The following is a 20427-nucleotide window of genomic DNA, read 5'->3' as shown; positions in this document are numbered from 1 at the left end:
CTCAGAGAGCAAACAATTACAAAGGCCACAACTGGCTCCCTTTCAAAAACCTCACCTTCGACACCACACTCTGATTGGCCACTTCACATAGCAAATCGGTGAGCTTAGAATCCCTCAGATTTGCATATCCGGGTACCTCATGATTGGTCCACAAAGCAACCAATCATAACCCACCTTTTGCTATCCTTCATTCAACCAATCATGGCCCACCAATGTGTATATAAGCACAATCTCTGGCCCATAATCACCAGATGACCAAGAAGGCGACACAGACGACCAAAAAAAAGACGACCCTGAGCTGCGATACCGCGCCTAGACCAGACGACCCTGAGCTGTGGCACTGCGTCGTCTCCGGACAACCCTGAGCTGTGGCGACATTGTGTCAGCTCCAGATGACCCTAAACACTGTGTCGTCTCTGTGCTGCCTACAATAAAGAGACGTCCCTAAAGAGACACTGCGTCGTCTCCGTGCTGTAATAGTGCGCCGTACGTCCCGTCTCTCACTCCTTCCCTCAGGAAACCTGTTCCACTGTCTCGCGGGTCGAGACAGTCCTGCAGCTTGCTTTTTCATTCTCCCTCTTTCTCTCTCTCTAGTTAAAGTGAAGAATAATAAGTAAAATTAAATAAGATAATTCTTTTTTAAAAAAGGAGGGTTGGTGACCAACAGATGGCATAATGGTTACATCACTGGATGCCCACATAGTTGACCATAGTTTAAGTTCTAGACCTGGCAGCTTAAAACACACTGGGTGTGTGTGCATGCGTGCCCAAAATCCTGAGAGGAGACTGGAGAAGAAGGGACTGCAGTGTGGCCATCCCCCAGGGGGGTGATTTCTTGCTTTCTGTCTTTTTGTGTGTCTCTGGTGAGAGCACATACCCTATAGCAAAAACCTTTCTAAAAAAATAAAGGAGGACTGTATCCTGAAGATAAGACATACCATTTTAAAAAATTATTTTATTTTATTATTATTATTACTATTACTTTAAAATTTGACCAGAAAAAGAGTGAGAGGAAAATGAGAAAGCAAGCTGCCAGGCCTAGGACTTGAACTGTGGTTGACCATTTGGGAGTCTAGCACTTTAACCACTATGCCACCTGCCAGCTCCAAGACATATCATTTTTAAAAAATAATTTATTATTTTAATTTGCTATGGTCACGTGCACTCACCAGAGAGAGAAAGAGAGAGAGAGAGAGAGAGAGAGAGAGAGAGGGAGGGAGAGAGAAAGTGAGAACACAAGCTACCAGGTCTGGGACTCGAGCTGCCAGATTCTAGGACTTGAACTGTGGTGGTTGACCATTAGTCATGTGGGAGTCTGGCCCCTTAACCACCATACCACCGGCTGGCCCCAACATATCATTTTTAAAGTAGAGTACCAATATAATTTCTCATCCAAACCAGAACAATTCTGAGTATGAAAGGGATTGCTATACATAGCTGCACATGAAGAAGTTCTCGGACCTACGTTGTCTGGTGTAGGTCCTAAGACCCTTGTTCCAGAATGATCCTGCCACATTCCGGGGAGGAATGCTACAGAGAGGCCCCGAGGAATCTGAACAGCCAGGCCTTGCTGCACTCCCCCAGCCGCCTCCCAGCACATACAGACCTAACCTGTTACTATTAGACCCTGCCTTTCTGTTCAGCACGTTTCTACATGCTGTCCATCTTTCAGCGAACCTAGCATAACAACCGTTTTCCAGGGGTCCTTGGGTCTTCGTTTTTGAAGGCTCCTATGTCACATCAAACTTTGATGTAAATTTGCTAGGCTTTTCCATGACGTAAATGTCAGTCATGACACTTATGATGAGCAAGGAAGGTGTCGCACCCTTCTGCCCTTCACCCCCGTGGCCCTAAGCTGAGACTGAGGCTTATGTTTCCTGCATGCTCTAGAAAAACAAAAAGTATATGTACTGAGATGTGCCAGGGACAGCAGGTGGTGTGGTTAAGGTGCTGGATTCCTGCATGGTGGACCACGGTTTGAATCCTAGACCAGTCGCCTGAAAATCACAGCAAAATGAATATGATAGATAAGTAAGTGTTAAAAAAAAAAAAAGAAACAAAAAGACATGCTGGCACACCCTATTTCCAAAGGAATGGAGATCAGAGGTAATAACTAGGGGGGAGAAGGTAAGGCACCTGTGTTTGATCAGGAAGACGGATATTACCATATGCACGGGTATGTCATTGTTAAATGGGAATATTTTTAGGAATTATTTTATTTAACTTTATTTACTTATTTATTTTAATTTGACCAGAGAGGGACAGACAAGAGAGAGAGAGAGAGAGACAGAGAGAAGGAGAGAGAGGGAGAGAGAGAGATGGGGAAAGTGAGAAAGCAAGCCACCAGATCCGGGACTCCAACCATGGTTGGCCATGTGGAAATCCAGTGCCCTCACCCACAATGCCACCTGCCGACTCCTAAATGGGAATTTATTTCTATAGCAAACAATTCAGGTAAAAGATCAGAGAATCACCAGCTGAGCTTGAACTATGGAAACGACACGGGTTTTTTGGTTGTTGTGTGTGTGTGTGTGTGCTTGAGAGGTTTTTCCTATGGGGCACATGTGTTCGCCAGAAAGAGAGAGACAGAGAGACAGATAGTGAGAAGTCACCCCCCCTCCCAGGGGAGATGGCCACGCCTCAGTCCCTTCTCCATTCTCCTCTTGGGATCCTAGGCACACGTGCACACATGCCTGGCATGCGTTTAAGCCACTGGGTCCAGGACTCGAATCGCAGTCTACTACATGGGAGTCCAGCGAGGTAGCCATTACGCCATCTGCTGCTCCCCCATAGGGGTTTTATAAGGAAACTTAGGAGAAATTCTTTGATTTAGCCTATTTTTTTCATTATAATTTATTTCTCTTCTTTTGAGTCCTTTCCACAGAGAGGTGAAAACTAGCATCTGGGTACCAAATGCCAGACACGGAAACAAATGCCATTTGCTTCATTTAACCCTAGTATAACTCACGACACTGCGGTTCCTGTTTTATAGAAGGGGAAACTCTGAGACTCAGCAACTTACTTTAAATTGCACAGCTAGAAAGCAATGAATCAGAAGGGGCTGAAGTCAATGTGACACCGTCAGACATACTCTTTATCAAGAAGCCTTGGGAACCAGCAGTTAGTGTAATGGCTATGTTGCTGGACTCCCACGTAGTCGACCGTGGTTTGCGTCCTGGACCCGGTGGCTTAAACTCACGCCGGGCATGTGTGCATGCGTGCCCAAGATCCCGAGAGGAGAATGGAGAAGGGATTGCGGTGTGGCCATCCCCCCTGGGGGGGGATTTCTCGCTTTCTGTCTCTCTGTCTCTCTCTGTCTGGCTGGCGAGCGCATGCGCCCTATAGCGAAAACCTCTCCAAAAAAAAAAAAAAAAAGAAGGGCCGGTGGGTGGTGTGATGGTGAAGGTGCGGGACTTCCACATGGGTGACTGAGGCTGGTGGGTTGCTTTCTCACTTTCCCTTTCTCTATCTGTCTCTCTCTGGTCAAATTAAAAAATAATAATTATTCTTTTTTAAGAAAGTTAAAATAATTGGAGAAACAATCTGATCTGACTTCTACAATAATCAATAATGTGCTGCCCTACCACCAAGGCTGTCTCCGACATCTGGATTTTATTGAGAGGGACCTTAGAGAACATCTAATGTGTCCCCAGAGGGGCAGTTCCAGTGTTAGCCCTGTCAATATGTGACCTGAACAAGTCTGGTTGTCACTCTGCGCCCCAGTTACCTCATCTCTACAATATGAGTTGGGCTACATCATTGATTCTCAAACTTGTGGTCTCAGGATCCCTTCATGCTCTTGAAAATGACTGAAGCCCCAAAGAGCTTTTGTTTACATGAATGATCGGTATTTACCTTTCTCCCCCATAGAGACAAAGCCTCCAATTCACCATCCTCCTGCCTCAACCTACAAAGTAGCTGGGGCTGCAAGTGTGCCCCGAAGAGTTTTAATTTTAAACACTGAACCTGAGAGCAGGCCAGCTGGTGGCATGGTGGTTAGGGTGACTGGATCCCATATGGCTGACTGCACAGTTCAAGTCCCAGACCAGTGGCTTGAGAAACCTGCTGGGCATATTTGCGTGCATGCTCAAAATCCCAAACAGAGAGAAAAATGAAGGAAAAGGGATTGCAGCAGGATCATGCTCCATGAGGAATGCTTTCTTGCCTTCCCTCTGCTTCTCCTTGCAGTAAATGCACATGCTCTCCAGCAAATTAAAAAATATAAATAAAATAAACTTTTAAATAATTATCCAAGAACAAAGGAAAGTAAGATTAGTAGTAGTGTTTGACAGTTTTGTACATTTCTTTATGTCTGGCTTAAAACAGCTACTAGATTCTCGGGTGTTGGGTAGCACTTGACCTGGAGGCTTTCTTTCTCATTTTCCCTCTCTCTCTCACTCTGTCCCTCCTTGGTCAAATTAAAGTAAATAAGCAAAGTTAAATAATTCTTAATAACAACAACAACAAAAGTGGGATTCTCACATCTGCCTGTACATTTAATCTGGTCCACATTACACATTATTCAGCCTCTGCAAAACAGGAAGGGATTCAATATCGTGACCTCTGGATCTGGATCACACTCCAACAAATACATTTAACTGCCTTCTCTCTCTGCGCCTCAGTTTCTTTACCTACAGAAAGGAGGGTTTAACGTTTCCCACAGAGGGTTCTTTTTTTTGGAAAGGTTTTTGCCACAGGGCGCCTGCACTGGCCAGACAGACAGAGACAGAAAGCAAGAAATCACTCCCCAGGGGGGATGGCCACGCTGCAATCCCTTCTCCTCCATTCTCCTCTCAGGATCTTGGGCAGGCACGCACACGCGCCCAGTGTGAGTTTAAGCAACTGTTTATGGGTCTCGTACCTTGGTCGACTACATGAGAGTCCAGCGACATAGCCATTAAGCTATCTGCTGGTTCCAAAAAAGAGCACTTCTCTTTTGTTTTTTTGGAGAGGTTTTTTTGCTATACGGCATGTGTGCACTCGGCAGAAAGACAGAGAGAGAGAGAGAGAGAGAGATAGAGACAGAGACAGAGAGACAGAAAGCGAGAAATCACACCCGGGAGGGATGGCCATGCTGCAGTCCCTTCTCCTCCATTCTCCTCTCAGAATCTTGGGCACGTACGCACACGAGCCCGGCGTGAGTTTTAAGTCACTGGGTCCAGGACTTGAACTGTGGTTGACCACATGGGAGTCCAGCGACAGAGCCATTACGATAACTGCTGGTTCCCCACAGAGGGTTCTTGTGAAGAGCTACATTTCCTGGCTCCACTTCCATGGGCCCACCTGGCAGGAAGAATAAACCGAGTCTCTGTTTGAGTCCAGGGACAGGACCCATACACCCCATAGTGCATAGCAGTGATGGCGTTAGCAGTGATGGGCAGTCAGACAAAAGCGTCCAAGTGTTTGGTAAACTATAAAGTATGGTCCGACGTGAGTACCATCGTTACAGCTGCGCCAAGCAGAGGGCCTGCAGGCCCATGGTGCAGGCGCTACGAGGACCAGTTGCCCCAAACTACTTTGCAGGGAATCCGCTGAGAAGAGCCCTGTGGGCGGGCGGGAAGCCCCGAGCCGGCGACCAGCTCCATTCCACCTTTCCCAGGCGTGTCGCTTGGGGCCCGCTCGATGTGCTTGGCTCTCTACTGCTCCGGCCGGGACTGGGCGAGCCCATTTGCTCTCGGGTGTTCTAACAGGCGCCAGAGAGAACCAATGGTGGGGTTCCAAGGCTCCGCCCCCTCCTTCCGATTGGCTGGTTCCGGAAAGCCATGCAGTGGGCTGCCCCAGCCAGCGGAGGTGAGCAGGAACCCTGCTCTGCCTCACTCGCCCGCTGTAGTGGTGTCCGCGCTTCGCTGCTCTGTGCATCTGGTCGGTCCACCTCCCTCGCCATGGCCCAGTGAGTGACTCTCCCGCGGGCAGCCAGTCTCGGCCTGGGTCTGCAGGGAGCTTTCTGGGGGCTGGGATCTGCCTAGACTTCTCTGACGTTTCCTCACCCCTGGGGTCATCAGAGCCTGGCCTCCTGCGGCCCCGGACCCTGCCATCTCTGAGGTCGCAGGCCCGGAACTCCCAGGCCCGCGCCAGCCCCGCGCCAGCCCCGCCGCCTTCTCTTCCCCGTGCACCCCGCCCCCTGCCCACTCGGCGGCGCAGCGCAGGTTCGGGGCGGATCTCCTTCCTGAGACCGGCCCTACCCCAGGAAAGCCGGGTCGAACCTGGAGGGATGGGCGGCGACCCTGTCTGCGGATCAGGCGGGCCGACCTGCAGAGACGGGACACTTGTTATAAATGAGAGCCAGAGGGACTGGAGCAAAGGGACGATTTCTGTTGTGGTTGAGCTTCCAGTGCATGCCAAGTTTATCGTGACGGATTTGGGGTTTCACGAAGCGGCCTGGGGAGGTAGGAAGGGTTTGCTGATACTTTCAGGGAACCCGCATGCCTGTTTTCTAAAGTGCATAGGGGAGGGGTGCAGAAAAAAGTTAAGAGAGTTAGCAAGTCACATCAGAAGCTAGAAAGTTCTGGTCCCCCGCGTTGGAATGGATCAAGAATACTGACACATTTTGTTCCTTCCTTTTCTGGCCCTTTAGAGCTGACATTGCACTGATTGGACTGGCTGTCATGGGCCAGAACTTAATTTTGAACATGAATGACCATGGCTTTGTGGTAAGTGGTGGGGAGACACGTTGTCGTCCCTGGTGGTACTTGGCATTAGCCCGAATGCCAGTGATTGTTCTGGTGATTTCACAACCCCTGTGATCTGGAACTTGCTTCTCTTTAAAGAGGTTCCGTTTCTGCTTTATTTTTGTAGTGTCCAGCCCTCTTTAGGGGTGTGTGTGTGTGTGTGTGTGGCAGGAGGGGGCCCTTGGAGTTCTCCCTGTAAGAGGAATCCGGCTGAATGTGTCTGTTCATTTATTCAGATTGTAGTATCTCCCCACTACCTCCTGTTACCAGAGGAGAGGGTGTGTGCAATTGCAGGAGAGAAGGGGTGAAAGTACTCCCCAACAGGGTGTGGTCAGACTGCAGTCCTTTCTCCTGCATGTCTCCATCCTGTCCGTTTTGGGGCACTCACACACATGGGCTGGTCTGTTGGGATTCAAACTGGTTGGTCCTGTGGATTCCAGCTCCTTTAACTACTGGTTACAGGCTCAGCCTGGATCAGTAGAGATGAATGGCGAAGGAGAGACCCTGCTGGGTGTGCGGAGCTCCAACTTTATTGCCTGTTGAGCTCTGGAGAGAGTGAAAATAGTACTTTTGAATCTTTTAAAAAAATTATTTTATTGAACTTTATTTATTTTCTTTATGTATTTATTTTAATTTGACTAGAGAGGGACAGAGAGAGAGAGAGAAAGCAAGCCACCAGGTCTAAGACTTGAACTGCAATCAGTCATGTGGGAGTCTAGCGTCCTTAGTCACATGCCATCTGCAGGCCCCCATAAATGTTAAAGTGATTTAAATACCAGGATTACTTGTGACAAAAGACAGAGCCCACTGTCAGACTGGGTGGTTCCTAGGATTGATTCTGGCTCTAACCAGTTAGTGACAATCTTTAGCCAGCTTGCCTTGGGCAGTTGGTCTTCTCAGTCCTCTGCCTTTTTCTCTTGCTGAGATGTCCTAACTTTACAATGATCAGTCAGCACTTGGATGAGAAAAAGAAAATGCACCAGCTGCTCTCCTAAAACCCCGGACTGAATATAAATGTTCTTGCTTGGCCCACCGTGTGAAGCTCCTCTGTGTTCTAGATCTACTCATCAGGCCCTTTGTCCTTCTAGGTCTGTGCTTTTAATAGGACAGTCTCTAAAGTGGATGATTTCTTGGCCAATGAGGCGAAAGGAACCAAAGTGATTGGTGCTCAGTCTTTGAAGGAGATGGTCTCCAAGCTGAAGAAGCCTCGGCGGATCATACTTCTTGTGAAGGCTGGTCAAGCTGTTGATGATTTCATTGAAAAACTGGTGAGGCCAGCTTGCTTTTAGCTGCTGACTAGCATAATAGAGATTCTGTGTTGTGTGTGCTTCCCTTTAGCTAGTTTATTTCTTTTAACTTCAGAGTTTTTTTTCCTTCTTCTTCAGTTGCCGGATATGAGCTGTTCACTTCTGAAAAAAGTTTCTCAAATGTTACAATGTTGGTTAACCTGACTGGCATTAACTAGTAGTGTATCCTTGGGTGGTAATAATTCCTTATATAAAACTTCCTAGGACGCTTAGAGGTGATTCAATAAAAGGTCATTAATAATAAGAGTAAGAACAATAGTAAACTTAGAAGATTTCAAAAAGATCTTACAGTTTTTCTGTTGGAGGGTGTGGACTCACCAGAGAGACAGAGGGAGGTTGTGTGTGTGTGGCAGGAGGGGGCCCTTGGAGTTCTCCCTGTAAGAGGAATCCGGCTGAATGTGTCTGTTCATTTATTCAGATTGTAGTATCTCCCCACTACCTCCTGTTACCAGAGGAGAGGGTGTGTGCAATTGCAGGAGAGAAGGGGTGAAAGTACTCCCCAACAGGGTGTGGTCAGACTGCAGTCCTTTCTCCTGCATGTCTCCATCCTGTCCGTTTTGGGGCACTCACACACATGGGCTGGTCTGTTGGGATTCAAACTGGTTGGTCCTGTGGATTCCAGCTCCTTTAACTACTGGTTACAGGCTCAGCCTGGATCAGTAGAGATGAATGGCGAAGGGGAGACCCTGCTGGGTGTGCGGAGCTCCAACTTTATTGCCTGTTGAGCTCTGGAGAGAGTGAAAATAGTACTTTTGAATCTTTTAAAAAAATTATTTTATTGAACTTTATTTATTTTCTTTATGTATTTATTTTAATTTGACTAGAGAGGGACAGAGAGAGAGAGAGAAAGCAAGCCACCAGGTCTAAGACTTGAACTGCAATCAGTCATGTGGGAGTCTAGCGTCCTTAGTCACATGCCATCTGCAGGCCCCCATAAATGTTAAAGTGATTTAAATACCAGGATTACTTGTGACAAAAGACAGAGCCCACTGTCAGACTGGGTGGTTCCTAGGATTGATTCTGGCTCTAACCAGTTAGTGACAATCTTTAGCCAGCTTGCCTTGGGCAGTTGGTCTTCTCAGTCCTCTGCCTTTTTCTCTTGCTGAGATGTCCTAACTTTACAATGATCAGTCAGCACTTGGATGAGAAAAAGAAAATGCACCAGCTGCTCTCCTAAAACCCCGGACTGAATATAAATGTTCTTGCTTGGCCCACCGTGTGAAGCTCCTCTGTGTTCTAGATCTACTCATCAGGCCCTTTGTCCTTCTAGGTCTGTGCTTTTAATAGGACAGTCTCTAAAGTGGATGATTTCTTGGCCAATGAGGCGAAAGGAACCAAAGTGATTGGTGCTCAGTCTTTGAAGGAGATGGTCTCCAAGCTGAAGAAGCCTCGGCGGATCATACTTCTTGTGAAGGCTGGTCAAGCTGTTGATGATTTCATTGAAAAACTGGTGAGGCCAGCTTGCTTTTAGCTGCTGACTAGCATAATAGAGATTCTGTGTTGTGTGTGCTTCCCTTTAGCTAGTTTATTTCTTTTAACTTCAGAGTTTTTTTTCCTTCTTCTTCAGTTGCCGGATATGAGCTGTTCACTTCTGAAAAAAGTTTCTCAAATGTTACAATGTTGGTTAACCTGACTGGCATTAACTAGTAGTGTATCCTTGGGTGGTAATAATTCCTTATATAAAACTTCCTAGGACGCTTAGAGGTGATTCAATAAAAGGTCATTAATAATAAGAGTAAGAACAATAGTAAACTTAGAAGATTTCAAAAAGATCTTACAGTTTTTCTGTTGGAGGGTGTGGACTCACCAGAGAGACAGAGGGAGGGGTGGGAGAAGGCACTCCCCAATGGGGCATGGTTATGCCACAGTCCCCTCCTCATTTCTCTGTCTTGTTGGGATTTGGGCATGCACACAGATACACCTGGTGTTTTTTAAGCTACTAGGGCCAAGACTTGAACCTCACTTTTGGCCATGCGGAATCCAGTTTGCCTAACCACTGGGCTGTGGCACTGGCCCAAGATCTTACATTTTGGGGGCCAGCAGGTGGCATGGTGGTTAAGGGTTCTGGATTCCCACATGGCCGACTGTGGTTTGAGTCCTAGTCCTGGCAGCTTGCTTTCTCACTTTCCCTCTCTCTCACTCTGTCCCTCTTTGGCCATAATGAAAAATAAATAAATAAATAAATAAAGTTAAATAAAATAATTCTGTTTTTTTTTTTTTTTTTGAAGAGGTTTTTGATATAGGGCACGTGCGCTCACCACAAAGAGAGAGAGACAGAGAGACAGAAAGCAAGAAGTCACCCCCCAGGGGGATGGCCATGCCTCAATCCCTTCTCCTCCTTTCTCTTCTTGGGATCTTGGGCATGAATGCACATGTACCCGGCATGAGTTCAAGCCACCGGGTCTGGGTCGAACCGTGGTCGACTACATGGGAGTCCAGTGACATAGCCGTTATGCTAACTGCTGATCCCACAAATAAAATAATTCTTAAAAAAAAAAACTTACACTTTTGATTATGTAAAATTTATGGATGTTTAATGCTATTTACTAATAAATCTTAAAGTTCAAATTTAGAAGTAGATTTCTTTTTTTTTTTCAATATTCCTATAAAGCAACAATTTTCATAGTTGTATAATTTAATACAAATGACAAGCGATCCCCTTAGGGTGTCCTAACTTATTTTTGTACCAAAGAATTTGTTGTCTTTGGCAAGAGTATCTTTTTTGTAAGAAAAAATATGCATATGAGTGAAGGAGAACCAATAGAAGTAACTTAATTAGAAACTCAAAAACTATCCTCCAGTAACAGCTCTGAAACAAACAAGGCATCACCTACTTGGAAGAAGTATTTGCCGTGAGAAATGCAGTGACAGTCAGTGAAGGGGAGGGGTAGACACTGCCTGTCTAGAGAAGTGTTAACAATGGGGTTGCTTTCTCAGGGAGACATTGTCTGTATCTAGTGTGCTGCCATTTTTTAAACAAATGACCTAGAAAGGAATGACACCGTGATAAAGAAAGGACATCCTGAGCTCTTCATGTAGCAAGATGCCAAGCCGCCCGTGATCAGCTTGCCAGAGAGATTTTTGCTGTAGGGTGTGTGTGTTCACCAGAGAGACAGAGAGAGACATAAAGCAAGAAATCATTCCCCAAGGGGGATAGCCATGCCACAATCCTTCTCCATTCTCTCAGGATCTTGGCCACACACGGGCCTGGCATGAGTTGTAAGCCATTGGTCTGGGACTCAAACCGTGGTCAGCTATATGGAAGTCCAGTGCCTTAACCACTCCACCACCTGCTGGCCCCATGGTAGATTTTTTTGTTAACATAGGAAAATACTAAGTAACATTAGCGGGAGCCTTGTAGGGAGAGCGATGAGTAACAAATAATAAACAGCAGGGTTGGTGTGCTGTGGGAAGATGCTCAGTCTCTTCCTGCTGTCTCCAGCCTGGCAATCAAGTCATTCATTTATACACTGAACCGTCAGAGATGTCCCTGCTAGACCCATGCTCTGTTCTAAACACGGAGATTTTATGGAAGTGTTTCAGTCTTTTGGAGTTAGTCTTAGCCCTAGTATTTGGAGATATAAAACAGGCAGGTGGTATATACATCAAAATATATTTTTTCCAGATGTGTTTTATTTGTTGTAAAATTGTGGGGTAGGTAAAGAGAATGATCTCTGTTGTGTAGGACTTGGTAGCCCTAAGCTTGTAAATAGGGCCAAGCTCTAGCCATCAAGAGGATTATTGAAGATAAGACTTTTAAGATTTTTAAACTGCACTTCTTTGGATTATGTTCTTACTTGTTTTATTGGCCAAGGTGTTTTATTTTTGTCTTCGATTTACCTTAATGCTGGTGTCTGGTTACAGGTCCCATTGTTGGACACTGGTGACATCATCATTGATGGAGGAAATTCTGAATATAGGGACTCCACAGTAAGTATTCTTCAGTCTGAATTCTTTTAGTTTCTGAGAACCTTCTAGAAACATGTATCAGCACTGCACATGTGGCAGGGGTGAACTGTCCATCCCTGGTGCTGACTCTTTGGGCGTTGGTACCCATGGAGCAGGTCTGTCTTTTTTCCTGCTAAGACACACTTGATAGATGGCACTCTTAGTCATATATACAACTCAATATCTGCTAGATATTGCAGACCAAGAGTTTGTGCTTAACTCATTTTCTTCTCCCAACTAACCTGCAATGTACCAATTTAATATGGTTCAGAATCATTGCTCTAATGGTCTCAAGTGCTGGGGAAAGACATTTTTTTTGGAGGGAGGAGATTTTTTTGCTATAGGGTGTGAGCACTTGCTGGAGAGACAGAGAAAAACAGAAAGCAAGAAATCATCCTCCAGAGGGGATGGCCACACTGCAACCCCTTCTCCTCCATTCTCCTTTTGGGATTTTAGGCATGCATGTACATGAACCCAGTGTGAATTTTAAGCCACCAGGTCCAAGACTCATTTTCTTCTCCCAACTAACCTGCAATGTACCAATTTAATATGGTTCAGAATCATTGCTCTAATGGTCTCAAGTGCTGGGGAAAGACATTTTTTTTGGAGGGAGGAGATTTTTTTGCTATAGGGTGTGAGCACTTGCTGGAGAGACAGAGAAAAACAGAAAGCAAGAAATCATCCTCCAGAGGGGATGGCCACACTGCAACCCCTTCTCCTCCATTCTCCTTTTGGGATTTTAGGCATGCATGTACATGAACCCAGTGTGAATTTTAAGCCACCAGGTCCAAGACTCGAACCCCGGTCAACTATGTGGGAATCCAGCGACGTAACTGTTATGTCATCTGCTGGCCCCAGGGAAAGCCTTCTTTTTAACTTCCATGCTGAAGGGATTACTTTCCTTGAATGAGCAGCTATTCCTAGATCCTTGGGTCATTTCTTATCTAATGAAGAATCTCCATACCTGTCTTATACCTCCTCTCATTCATTGGAAGAAACTTTTTAAAAAAATTTTTGCTATAGGGCATGTGTGCTCGGCAGAGTGAAAATGAGAAATCACACCCTAAGGGGGATGGCCATCCCATAATACCTTCTCCATTCTCCTCTCAGGATTTTGGGCACACATGTACATGTGCCTGGCATGATTCTCAAGCCTCAGGGGCTGGGATTCAAAGTGCAGAGTTGGCTGTGTGGGATCTAGCCCCCTAACCTCCACACTACCTGTTGGCCCCTGGAGAAACATTTTTTGGAAGCATAATGAAATATTTTTCCTTTCTTTAGAGACGATGTCGAGACCTCAAGGCCAAGGGGATCCTGTTTGTGGGGAGCGGAGTTAGTGGTGGAGAGGACGGGGCCCGATATGGGCCATCACTCATGCCTGGAGGGAACAAAGAAGCTTGGTGAGTACCATTGGCACCACCTCATTCGGCACAGAGGAGCCCGGCCTTGAAGAATGAGCGAGCCACCGGTGGTTCTGCTGCCCTGATCTCTGCCGTGGGGCCCTGAGTGCTAGAGCTGGGAGATGCTGCAGATGTGGCTCTTGTTTAGACATTTTATTGCTTGCTTAATTTATGTGTATACTCCTTCGCCTTCTTTCTTCAGTTATTTCAAGACTTTTACTAGGAGTTCTAAATAGGCTTTAAGAAAGCAATTCAGGGGCCAAGAGGTGGCATGTTGGTTAAGGCTCTGAATTCCCACATGGCTGACCATGGTTTGAGTCCTGGACTTGGGCAGCTTAAAAATCACACTGGGCTTCTGTGTGTGCCTGCCCAAAGTCCTGAGAGGAAACTGGAGGAGAAGGGACTATGGCATGGCCATCCCTCTGGAGGTGATTTCTCATTTTCCACCCTTCTGTGTCTCCAGTGAGCACACATGCCGTGTAGCAGAAACCTAGAGGAAGAAAATTGTTCAGATGATGTCTTGTGTGTTGTCTATGCTTAGGAGTAAGGTCTGCCTCTTTCAGCTGATGTATGGTCCAAAGATACCTTAAATTGTGAGTAATAGAAAAATCTTCAGGGGTCTGGAAATGAGGTGGAAATTTTTATTTAACTTGGGAATAAACAAACTTTACATTGTTCACTGTGCTCTGTATAAGTCAAAGGGTTGACCTCAGAAGGGGAGTGATTTGGTGACAGGAGATAAGGGATGTATGAGACATAAATGGGTGTGGGGCAAGAGGGATGGGGAATCAGAATGGATAGATGGAAGTGACAAACATAACTTAAACTTGAGCGGAAATGCTGCTGCAGAGCCTGCCGGGAAAGAGAAAACCTGATAGAGGAAGATAAAGTTGATGGAGCAGAAGAGAAAATGGCTAAGAAATGACCCTTCGGAGGGAGACATGGAAAGGCTGTTTGTTTTCTGAATGAGTTTGATTTCCATGTGGTCTAAACTTATATTAGCGGAGCCAGCAGGTGGCATGGTGGGTAAGGCTCTGGACTTCCACATGGTCAACCATGGCTTGAGTCCCAGACCTGGCGACTTGCTTTCCTACTTTTTCTCTTTCTCTTTGTGTCTCTCTGATGAGTACACATGCTCTAGAGCAAATTTAAAAATAATAATAATAATAAACAAAAGTAAATAAATAAAATAAGTAAATAAAATTATATTAGCCAATAAAATATAGGAGTGGTCAAACCTGATTCTGAGTGGTAAAGGATCTATATTTTTGAAATGATCTCTGAATGCCCTCTCTGATGGGTAAGCCTGGGGAACTCTCTTCCGTGTATTAAAATGTGGAAGCGGAAAGGCCTTCCTGCCTCTCGGGGTTTATAAATATTGATCTTGGGCACGTGTACAGGAGGCTGTCGGAAATGCAGGCAGTACACATGGAAACAGGAGCACGAAGTGCCCATCTCTTCACCTTTCTCATACTGGTCTGGCAGCAGGGGAAATGACACTTCTATCTGAAAGACAAGTTAAACATTGAGTGGAGTTCTAAAGCTTAAGGCGTAGCTGTCTTCCCCGCAATCCTAAGCATTACCTTTGTAGCCTTGTCAGTCTTGCGTCTGTACCAAAACCTCTCTGTGAAGAAGCCTGTGTTGGTCAGTGGTGAGCAGGATAGAAGTGAAAGGCCTCAGCAGTTAATGTATCTTCATAGTGGGGCTGTGGAAGGAATAAAGAGCTGCTTGTTCCCTGAATGATAATGTGTCTCTTGCAACATTGCACGGTTCTGTCTGTCTTGATCCAGACGTCTAGAATCATGCTAGACCCGGTAACATACACCCAGACTAAGGAAAGCGGGTCTCTAGGAGAACTTGTGTATTGTTTGCAGCTGCTTGTTTTATATTTTTTAATTGCCAGAGGGTGTATGCATTCACCAGAGGGAGACAGAAGGTGGAGAGCACTCCCCCATTGGGATGTGGTGACGCTGCAATCCCTCTCTATCTCTCCAACCTATCAGGATTTTGAACGTACACAGCTGGCATGTATTTCAAGCTGCTGGGGCCAGGATTTGAACCGTAGTCAGCCATGTGGAATCTGGCTCCCTTAACCACTAGGCCACTGAGCTGGCCCTTGTTTTCTTCTGATACTGTGATAGAAGTTTCTTCTGGTGCTTCTGCCTAGTCTTTTTGTCCGCCGTCCTAGATCAGATAGTCTGCAGCTTGTGACTTGAGTGCCCGCCAGGACCTGGAGGCGCAGGCCAACATGCAGTAAGCACAAGGCTGGTGTTTACCTGTGAACTTTGGATATTTGTTACTTATTTATGGGCACTTTTACCTCCCAGTAGGACGGGGAAACAGTTGGGGATCGGAGTGCTTGAGTATTTTCTTGAGCTCTCAGCCCATCTCTCCTCAATAGCTGATCTGCACTGTTGTTTTCCACAGGCCCCACATCAAGACAATCTTCCAAGGCATTGCTGCAAAAGTAGGAACTGGAGAACCCTGCTGTGACTGGGCAAGTTCTGGGCTACTCTTTTAAAATTATTTTTGAAATTCTCACAGCATGTACATGAGAGAGAGAGAGAGAGGTACCCTCGACACGGTTTGTTTGTGCCCATAGTCCCTTTTCCCCAGACCTCTAGTTCTTTAAGACCTTGGGTGCAGGCACATGTACCCAGAGTGTTTTCAGGTCAACTCAGGGATCTGAACTGTGGTCGACATCTGGCTTTCCACACTGCAGTTCAGTTTGCCACCTACTGCACCACCAGGCTTAGCTGCAGGATACTCTTTAAAGCTGGCAGACCAGCAGGTGGCATGGTGCTTAAAGTGCTGGATTCTCATAGGACCACCCTCAGTTTGAATCCTGAACCTGGTGGCTTGAAAAATCATGCCAAGCACATATGCATGCATGCCCAAAATCCTGAGAGGAAAATGGAGAAGGGATTGTGGCATGGTCATCCCCCCAGAGGGGTGATTTCGCACTTTCCCTCTTTCTCTGTCTCTCTGGCAATAGCACACAGCATATACCCTATAGCAAAAATCTAAAAAAAAGCTAGCTGGCAACACAGCCACGTGCATGTACGAGTGCATAGAGCAAAGGCCACCTTGGTCCCAGTGGTTATCTTTGTGACATTACGTTTTTTTTTTTTTTTTTTTTAAAGGAGGTTTTTGCTATAGGGCGTGTGTGCTCACCTGAAAGACACAGAGAGACAGAAAGCAAGAAATCAACCCCCAGGGGGCAATGCGGAAATCCCTCCTCCTCCATTCTCCTCTTAGGATCTTGGGCACACACGCACAGGCGCCCGGCATGAGTTTAAGCCACCGGGTCCAGGACTTGAACTATGTGGTCGACTACATGGGAGTCCAGCAACAGCCATTACGCCAACTACTGATCCCAAGTTTCTTAATCTTTAAGTCACTAGCATAGTTGATGCCTAAAATTCATGTCTATTGTACATGTCCTTGTTTCTTTCTTTTTTTTTTTAACTTTAAAAAAAATTTGCTGGGGGCTGGCAGGTGGTGGGGTGGTTAAGGGCACTGGACTCCCTCATGGCTGATGGTGGTTCGAGTCCAGAATTGGGGACTTGCTTTCCCACTTTCTCTCTTACTCTCTCTCTGTCCATCTCTGTTCAAATTTAAATAAATAAATAAAGTTAAATAAAATAATTATGTAAAAAAATTTGCTGTAGGAAGAGTGTGCTTTCCAGAGAGAAGTGAGAAATTACCCCCCAGGGGGCTGGCCACACTGCAACCCCTTCTCTTCCATTCTCTTCTTACGATTTTGGGCACATATGCACATGTGCCCAGCATATTTCTCAAGCCACCAAACCACTCATTCAGCCATGTGAGGCCTAGCGACCTTAACTACCATGCCAATTGGCTGGCCTCATGCCCCTGTTTCTTGATTTTTTTTTTTTTTAAAGGTTTTGCCACAGAGTACATGCATTTACTAGAAGGAGACAGAGAGAGGGAAAGTGAGAAATCACCCCGGAGGACCGGGGGGTTGGGGGGATGGCTACACCAAAGTCCCTTCTCCTCTATTTCTCTCTTAGTATTTTGGACATGTGCTCTTAGGCGCCTGGTGTGATTTTTGAAGCCGCTGGGTCCAGGGCTTGAACCACGGTCTGCCCTGTGGGAGTTCAGTTTCATAACCATCACATCACTTGCTGGCCCCGCATGTTTTTTAGCTGATTATTTATAGCTTTAAAGTTAATATTAAAAGCAGCCTCCCCCGATTTATCTGAAAGATCCCTTAAAAAGGAGCAGGAAAGACAAGGTGAAGTACGACTATTGTCGTGTTGCTTGATGATCAAAGAACATGTCAACATCAAAAGTGGGGCTTGTGGGCCAGCCAGGTGGTGTGGAGGTTAAGGTGTCTGGGTCCCGCATGGTTGAGTGCATGGCACAAATCCCGGATCTGACAGCTTGGAAAATACACTGGGCACGTGCGCATGCATGTCCAAAATTCTGGGAGGAAGATAGAGAAGGGACTATGGCATGGCCATCCCCACTGGAGGGGTGATTTCTCTCTCTCTCACTTTCTGTATCTCTATGGCAAGTGTACGTTCTCTATAGCAAAAACTTGGGAGGAAAAAGTGGGGTTTGCTTGCTTGGGTGAAAAGAAGGGGATTGAAGAGGCTGTTGCTTTGTCAGATGTCCTGGCCAAGAATGTGGAAAAATTCCTTTCCATAGCTTGGGACTTAGGTATTCTGTACCTGAACAGAGGAAGCTGTAGGCATTCTCCCACCTACAGCTTTTTGTTTGTTTGTTTTGAGAGGTTTTTGCTATAGGGCGTGTGCGCTCACCAGAAAGTCAGACGAAGGCAGAGAGACAGAAAGTGAGAAATCACCCCCCAAGGCGGGTGGCCACGCTGCAATCCCTTCTCCATTCTCTCGGGATCCTGGGCATGCATGCACATGCGCCTGGCATGAGTTTAAGCCACTGGGTCCAGGACTTGAACCATGGTTGACAACACAGGAGTCTAGTGACATAGCCATTATGCCATCTGCTGGTCCCACTACTTTTAATAGTGGTAAGAAAAAGTGGCAAATGGAGGCTAAAGAACTGTAGGTACTTCTGGTTCATTTGGGTATTTCAGAAAATTGCTATATGATTCTTGTTTTAAAATTACTAATTTGTGGTACCAGGAGATGGCAAAGAGGTTAAGGTGGCTGAATCGCACATGGTGGACTTTGCAGTTTGAGTCCTAGACCTGGTGGCTTGTAAAACAAGCCAGTGTGTGTGCATGCCCAAAATCCTGAGAGGAGAATGGAGGAGAAGGGATTGTGGTGTGGTCATCTCCACTGGGGGGTGCTTTCTCACCTTCTCTCTCTGTCTTTGTCTCTGGAAAGCACATGTGCCCTATAGCCTTAAAAATAAAACATTGATTTGCTTTATATTTGTTCTTTTTTGTACGGAGAGGGAGCCTTGCCAAGCTGTGGTCAAATCTGATGTTGACCTTTCCGGCGTATGTGGTACTTGCCTCTCTGAAGGCTCTGGGTGCGTTTGGCCCTGACAGGTTGGAGAGGAGGGAGCAGGGCACTACGTCAAGATGGTGCACAACGGCATCGAGTACGGAGACATGCAGCTGATCTGCGAGGCTTACCACCTGATGAAAGATGTGCTAGGCATGCAGCATGACGAGATGGCCCAGGTGAGTCTCAGCTCCAGTGAAGGGGATTTGCCTCTGGCGGCGAATCCTTCCTCATTCCTGGTCCCCTAGCCTGCTTGCATTCAGCCTAATTTAAGGGATGCTGTCAGTAATACAGCTATAGATAGGCTAGCCGGTCACTAAGCAGGCGTTTTGCAGAGTCCTGGTGGTATTCATCAGCACCAATCAGCGAGCCTTGCCTCGTGGCGGGCCCGCCTCACTTTACATACGTGACCTCACTAGGTCCTACAGTTGTGCCACGGGGGAGGGCTTACCACCTTTCAAAAAGAAACTTTCTTTTTGGATCAACTTGGAGCTGGCATTTCAATCATTCTTCAAAAGAGTTAGTCCACGTGAGGAAGTAGACCCCAACATGGTATTATGAAAATATTCCAACGGCAAGGTAGAAAGTTTCATAGTGAGCACTTGTATCCACGAGTACCATTAATACTTTACTGCTCTTACTTTAAAGTATATCTGTCTGCCCTCTCAATTTCATCTTAATTTTTGGATACACTTCAACATAAACTGCAGTTGGTACCTTTTTTTCCCCTCAGTACTTGAGTGTCATTAGGTAAACACTTATTTTTAAAGGTTTTTGCCACAGTTTGTTGTATGCTCATCAGAGACAGAAAGAGAGAGGGAAAGTGAGAAATCACCCCCTGGGGGGATGGCCATGTTGTGATCCTTTTTCTTCCATTCTCCTCTTAGAATTTTGGGGCACATAGGCACAAGTTCCCAGAGTGATTTTTCAAGCCATTGTTTCTGGGACTCAAACAGTGATCGGCCATTTGCGAGTCTAGTGCCTTACTCACCACACTGCCTGCTGGCCCCACTTAAACATTTATTTTAAATTAAAGTCGTCTTTCTTCTAGAATTTCTAGTTCTAATTATTGGGTTCCCAGAAAAGTCATGACACATTTTGCATAGAAAAACAAAAAAATATATCGTGACTTTTCCGACACCCAATGGAATGTGATTTAAAGATTCCTGCGAGGCACTCAATGCAGAATCCTTCTATGTTTAAACATTTGTTTCTCTCCTAATTTTTTTATTTGCTCCAGCCTCACGTATTTTGATGCAATTTGTTTCCTTGACTTGCCCTTATTGTTCTTTCTAAAACATTTTAAACAGTTTTTATAGAAATGGTGCTTTTCCTTTTGTATCCCCATTTAAATTGGTGTACATAATATTTTCATTTTGGCAAACATAAGAGTGCATTATGATATGTTAGGCCCTGTTCTAATGTTCTTCTAGGATAGCGGAAAAAAACAAAGCCCCTGCCCTCATATTATACATAGATGGATGATAGAATGAAATATAATTAATTATATAATTAAATATATATTATTAAGCTAGTTAACAATGACTATTATAAAGTAATAGAAACTAGGATAAGAGGTAGATTTTTCTTTTCTTTCTTTCTTTCTTTTTTTTTTTTTTTGGAGGGGTTTTTGCTATAGGATAACTGT

General features: G+C 45.7%; 1 protein-coding gene across 3 annotated transcripts in view; it reads left to right on the top strand.

Annotated features, from left to right (window-relative positions):
* The first annotated feature begins 5737 nt into the window (after positions 1-5737).
* The window catches only part of PGD (phosphogluconate dehydrogenase), a 22857-nt gene continuing 8167 nt past the window's right edge, over positions 5738-20427 (top strand). Inside the window, exons 1-7 of one of the 3 annotated variants that reach the window (XM_006145347.3) lie at positions 5738-5890; positions 6575-6650; positions 7757-7936; positions 11840-11905; positions 13205-13323; positions 15751-15820; positions 18824-18958. In XM_006145347.3, the coding sequence (XP_006145409.2) occupies positions 5763-5890; positions 6575-6650; positions 7757-7936; positions 11840-11905; positions 13205-13323; positions 15751-15820; positions 18824-18958 (774 nt within the window). In that variant the 5' untranslated portion in view covers positions 5738-5762. Of the gene's footprint in view, positions 5891-6246; positions 6387-6574; positions 6651-7756; positions 7937-9234; positions 9426-11839; positions 11906-13204; positions 13324-15750; positions 15821-18823; positions 18959-20427 lie in introns of those variants that run through there. The other 2 variants (XM_027770639.1, XM_027770640.1) reach the window with 2 other exon arrangements.

Source organism: Tupaia chinensis, unplaced genomic scaffold (assembly GCF_000334495.1).
Source record: "Tupaia chinensis unplaced genomic scaffold, TupChi_1.0 Scaffold000146_1, whole genome shotgun sequence".
Classification (NCBI taxonomy): domain Eukaryota; kingdom Metazoa; phylum Chordata; class Mammalia; order Scandentia; family Tupaiidae; genus Tupaia; species Tupaia belangeri.
Note: the sequence above shows the minus strand (reverse complement) of the source record. Positions and strands in the feature narration are given on the sequence as shown.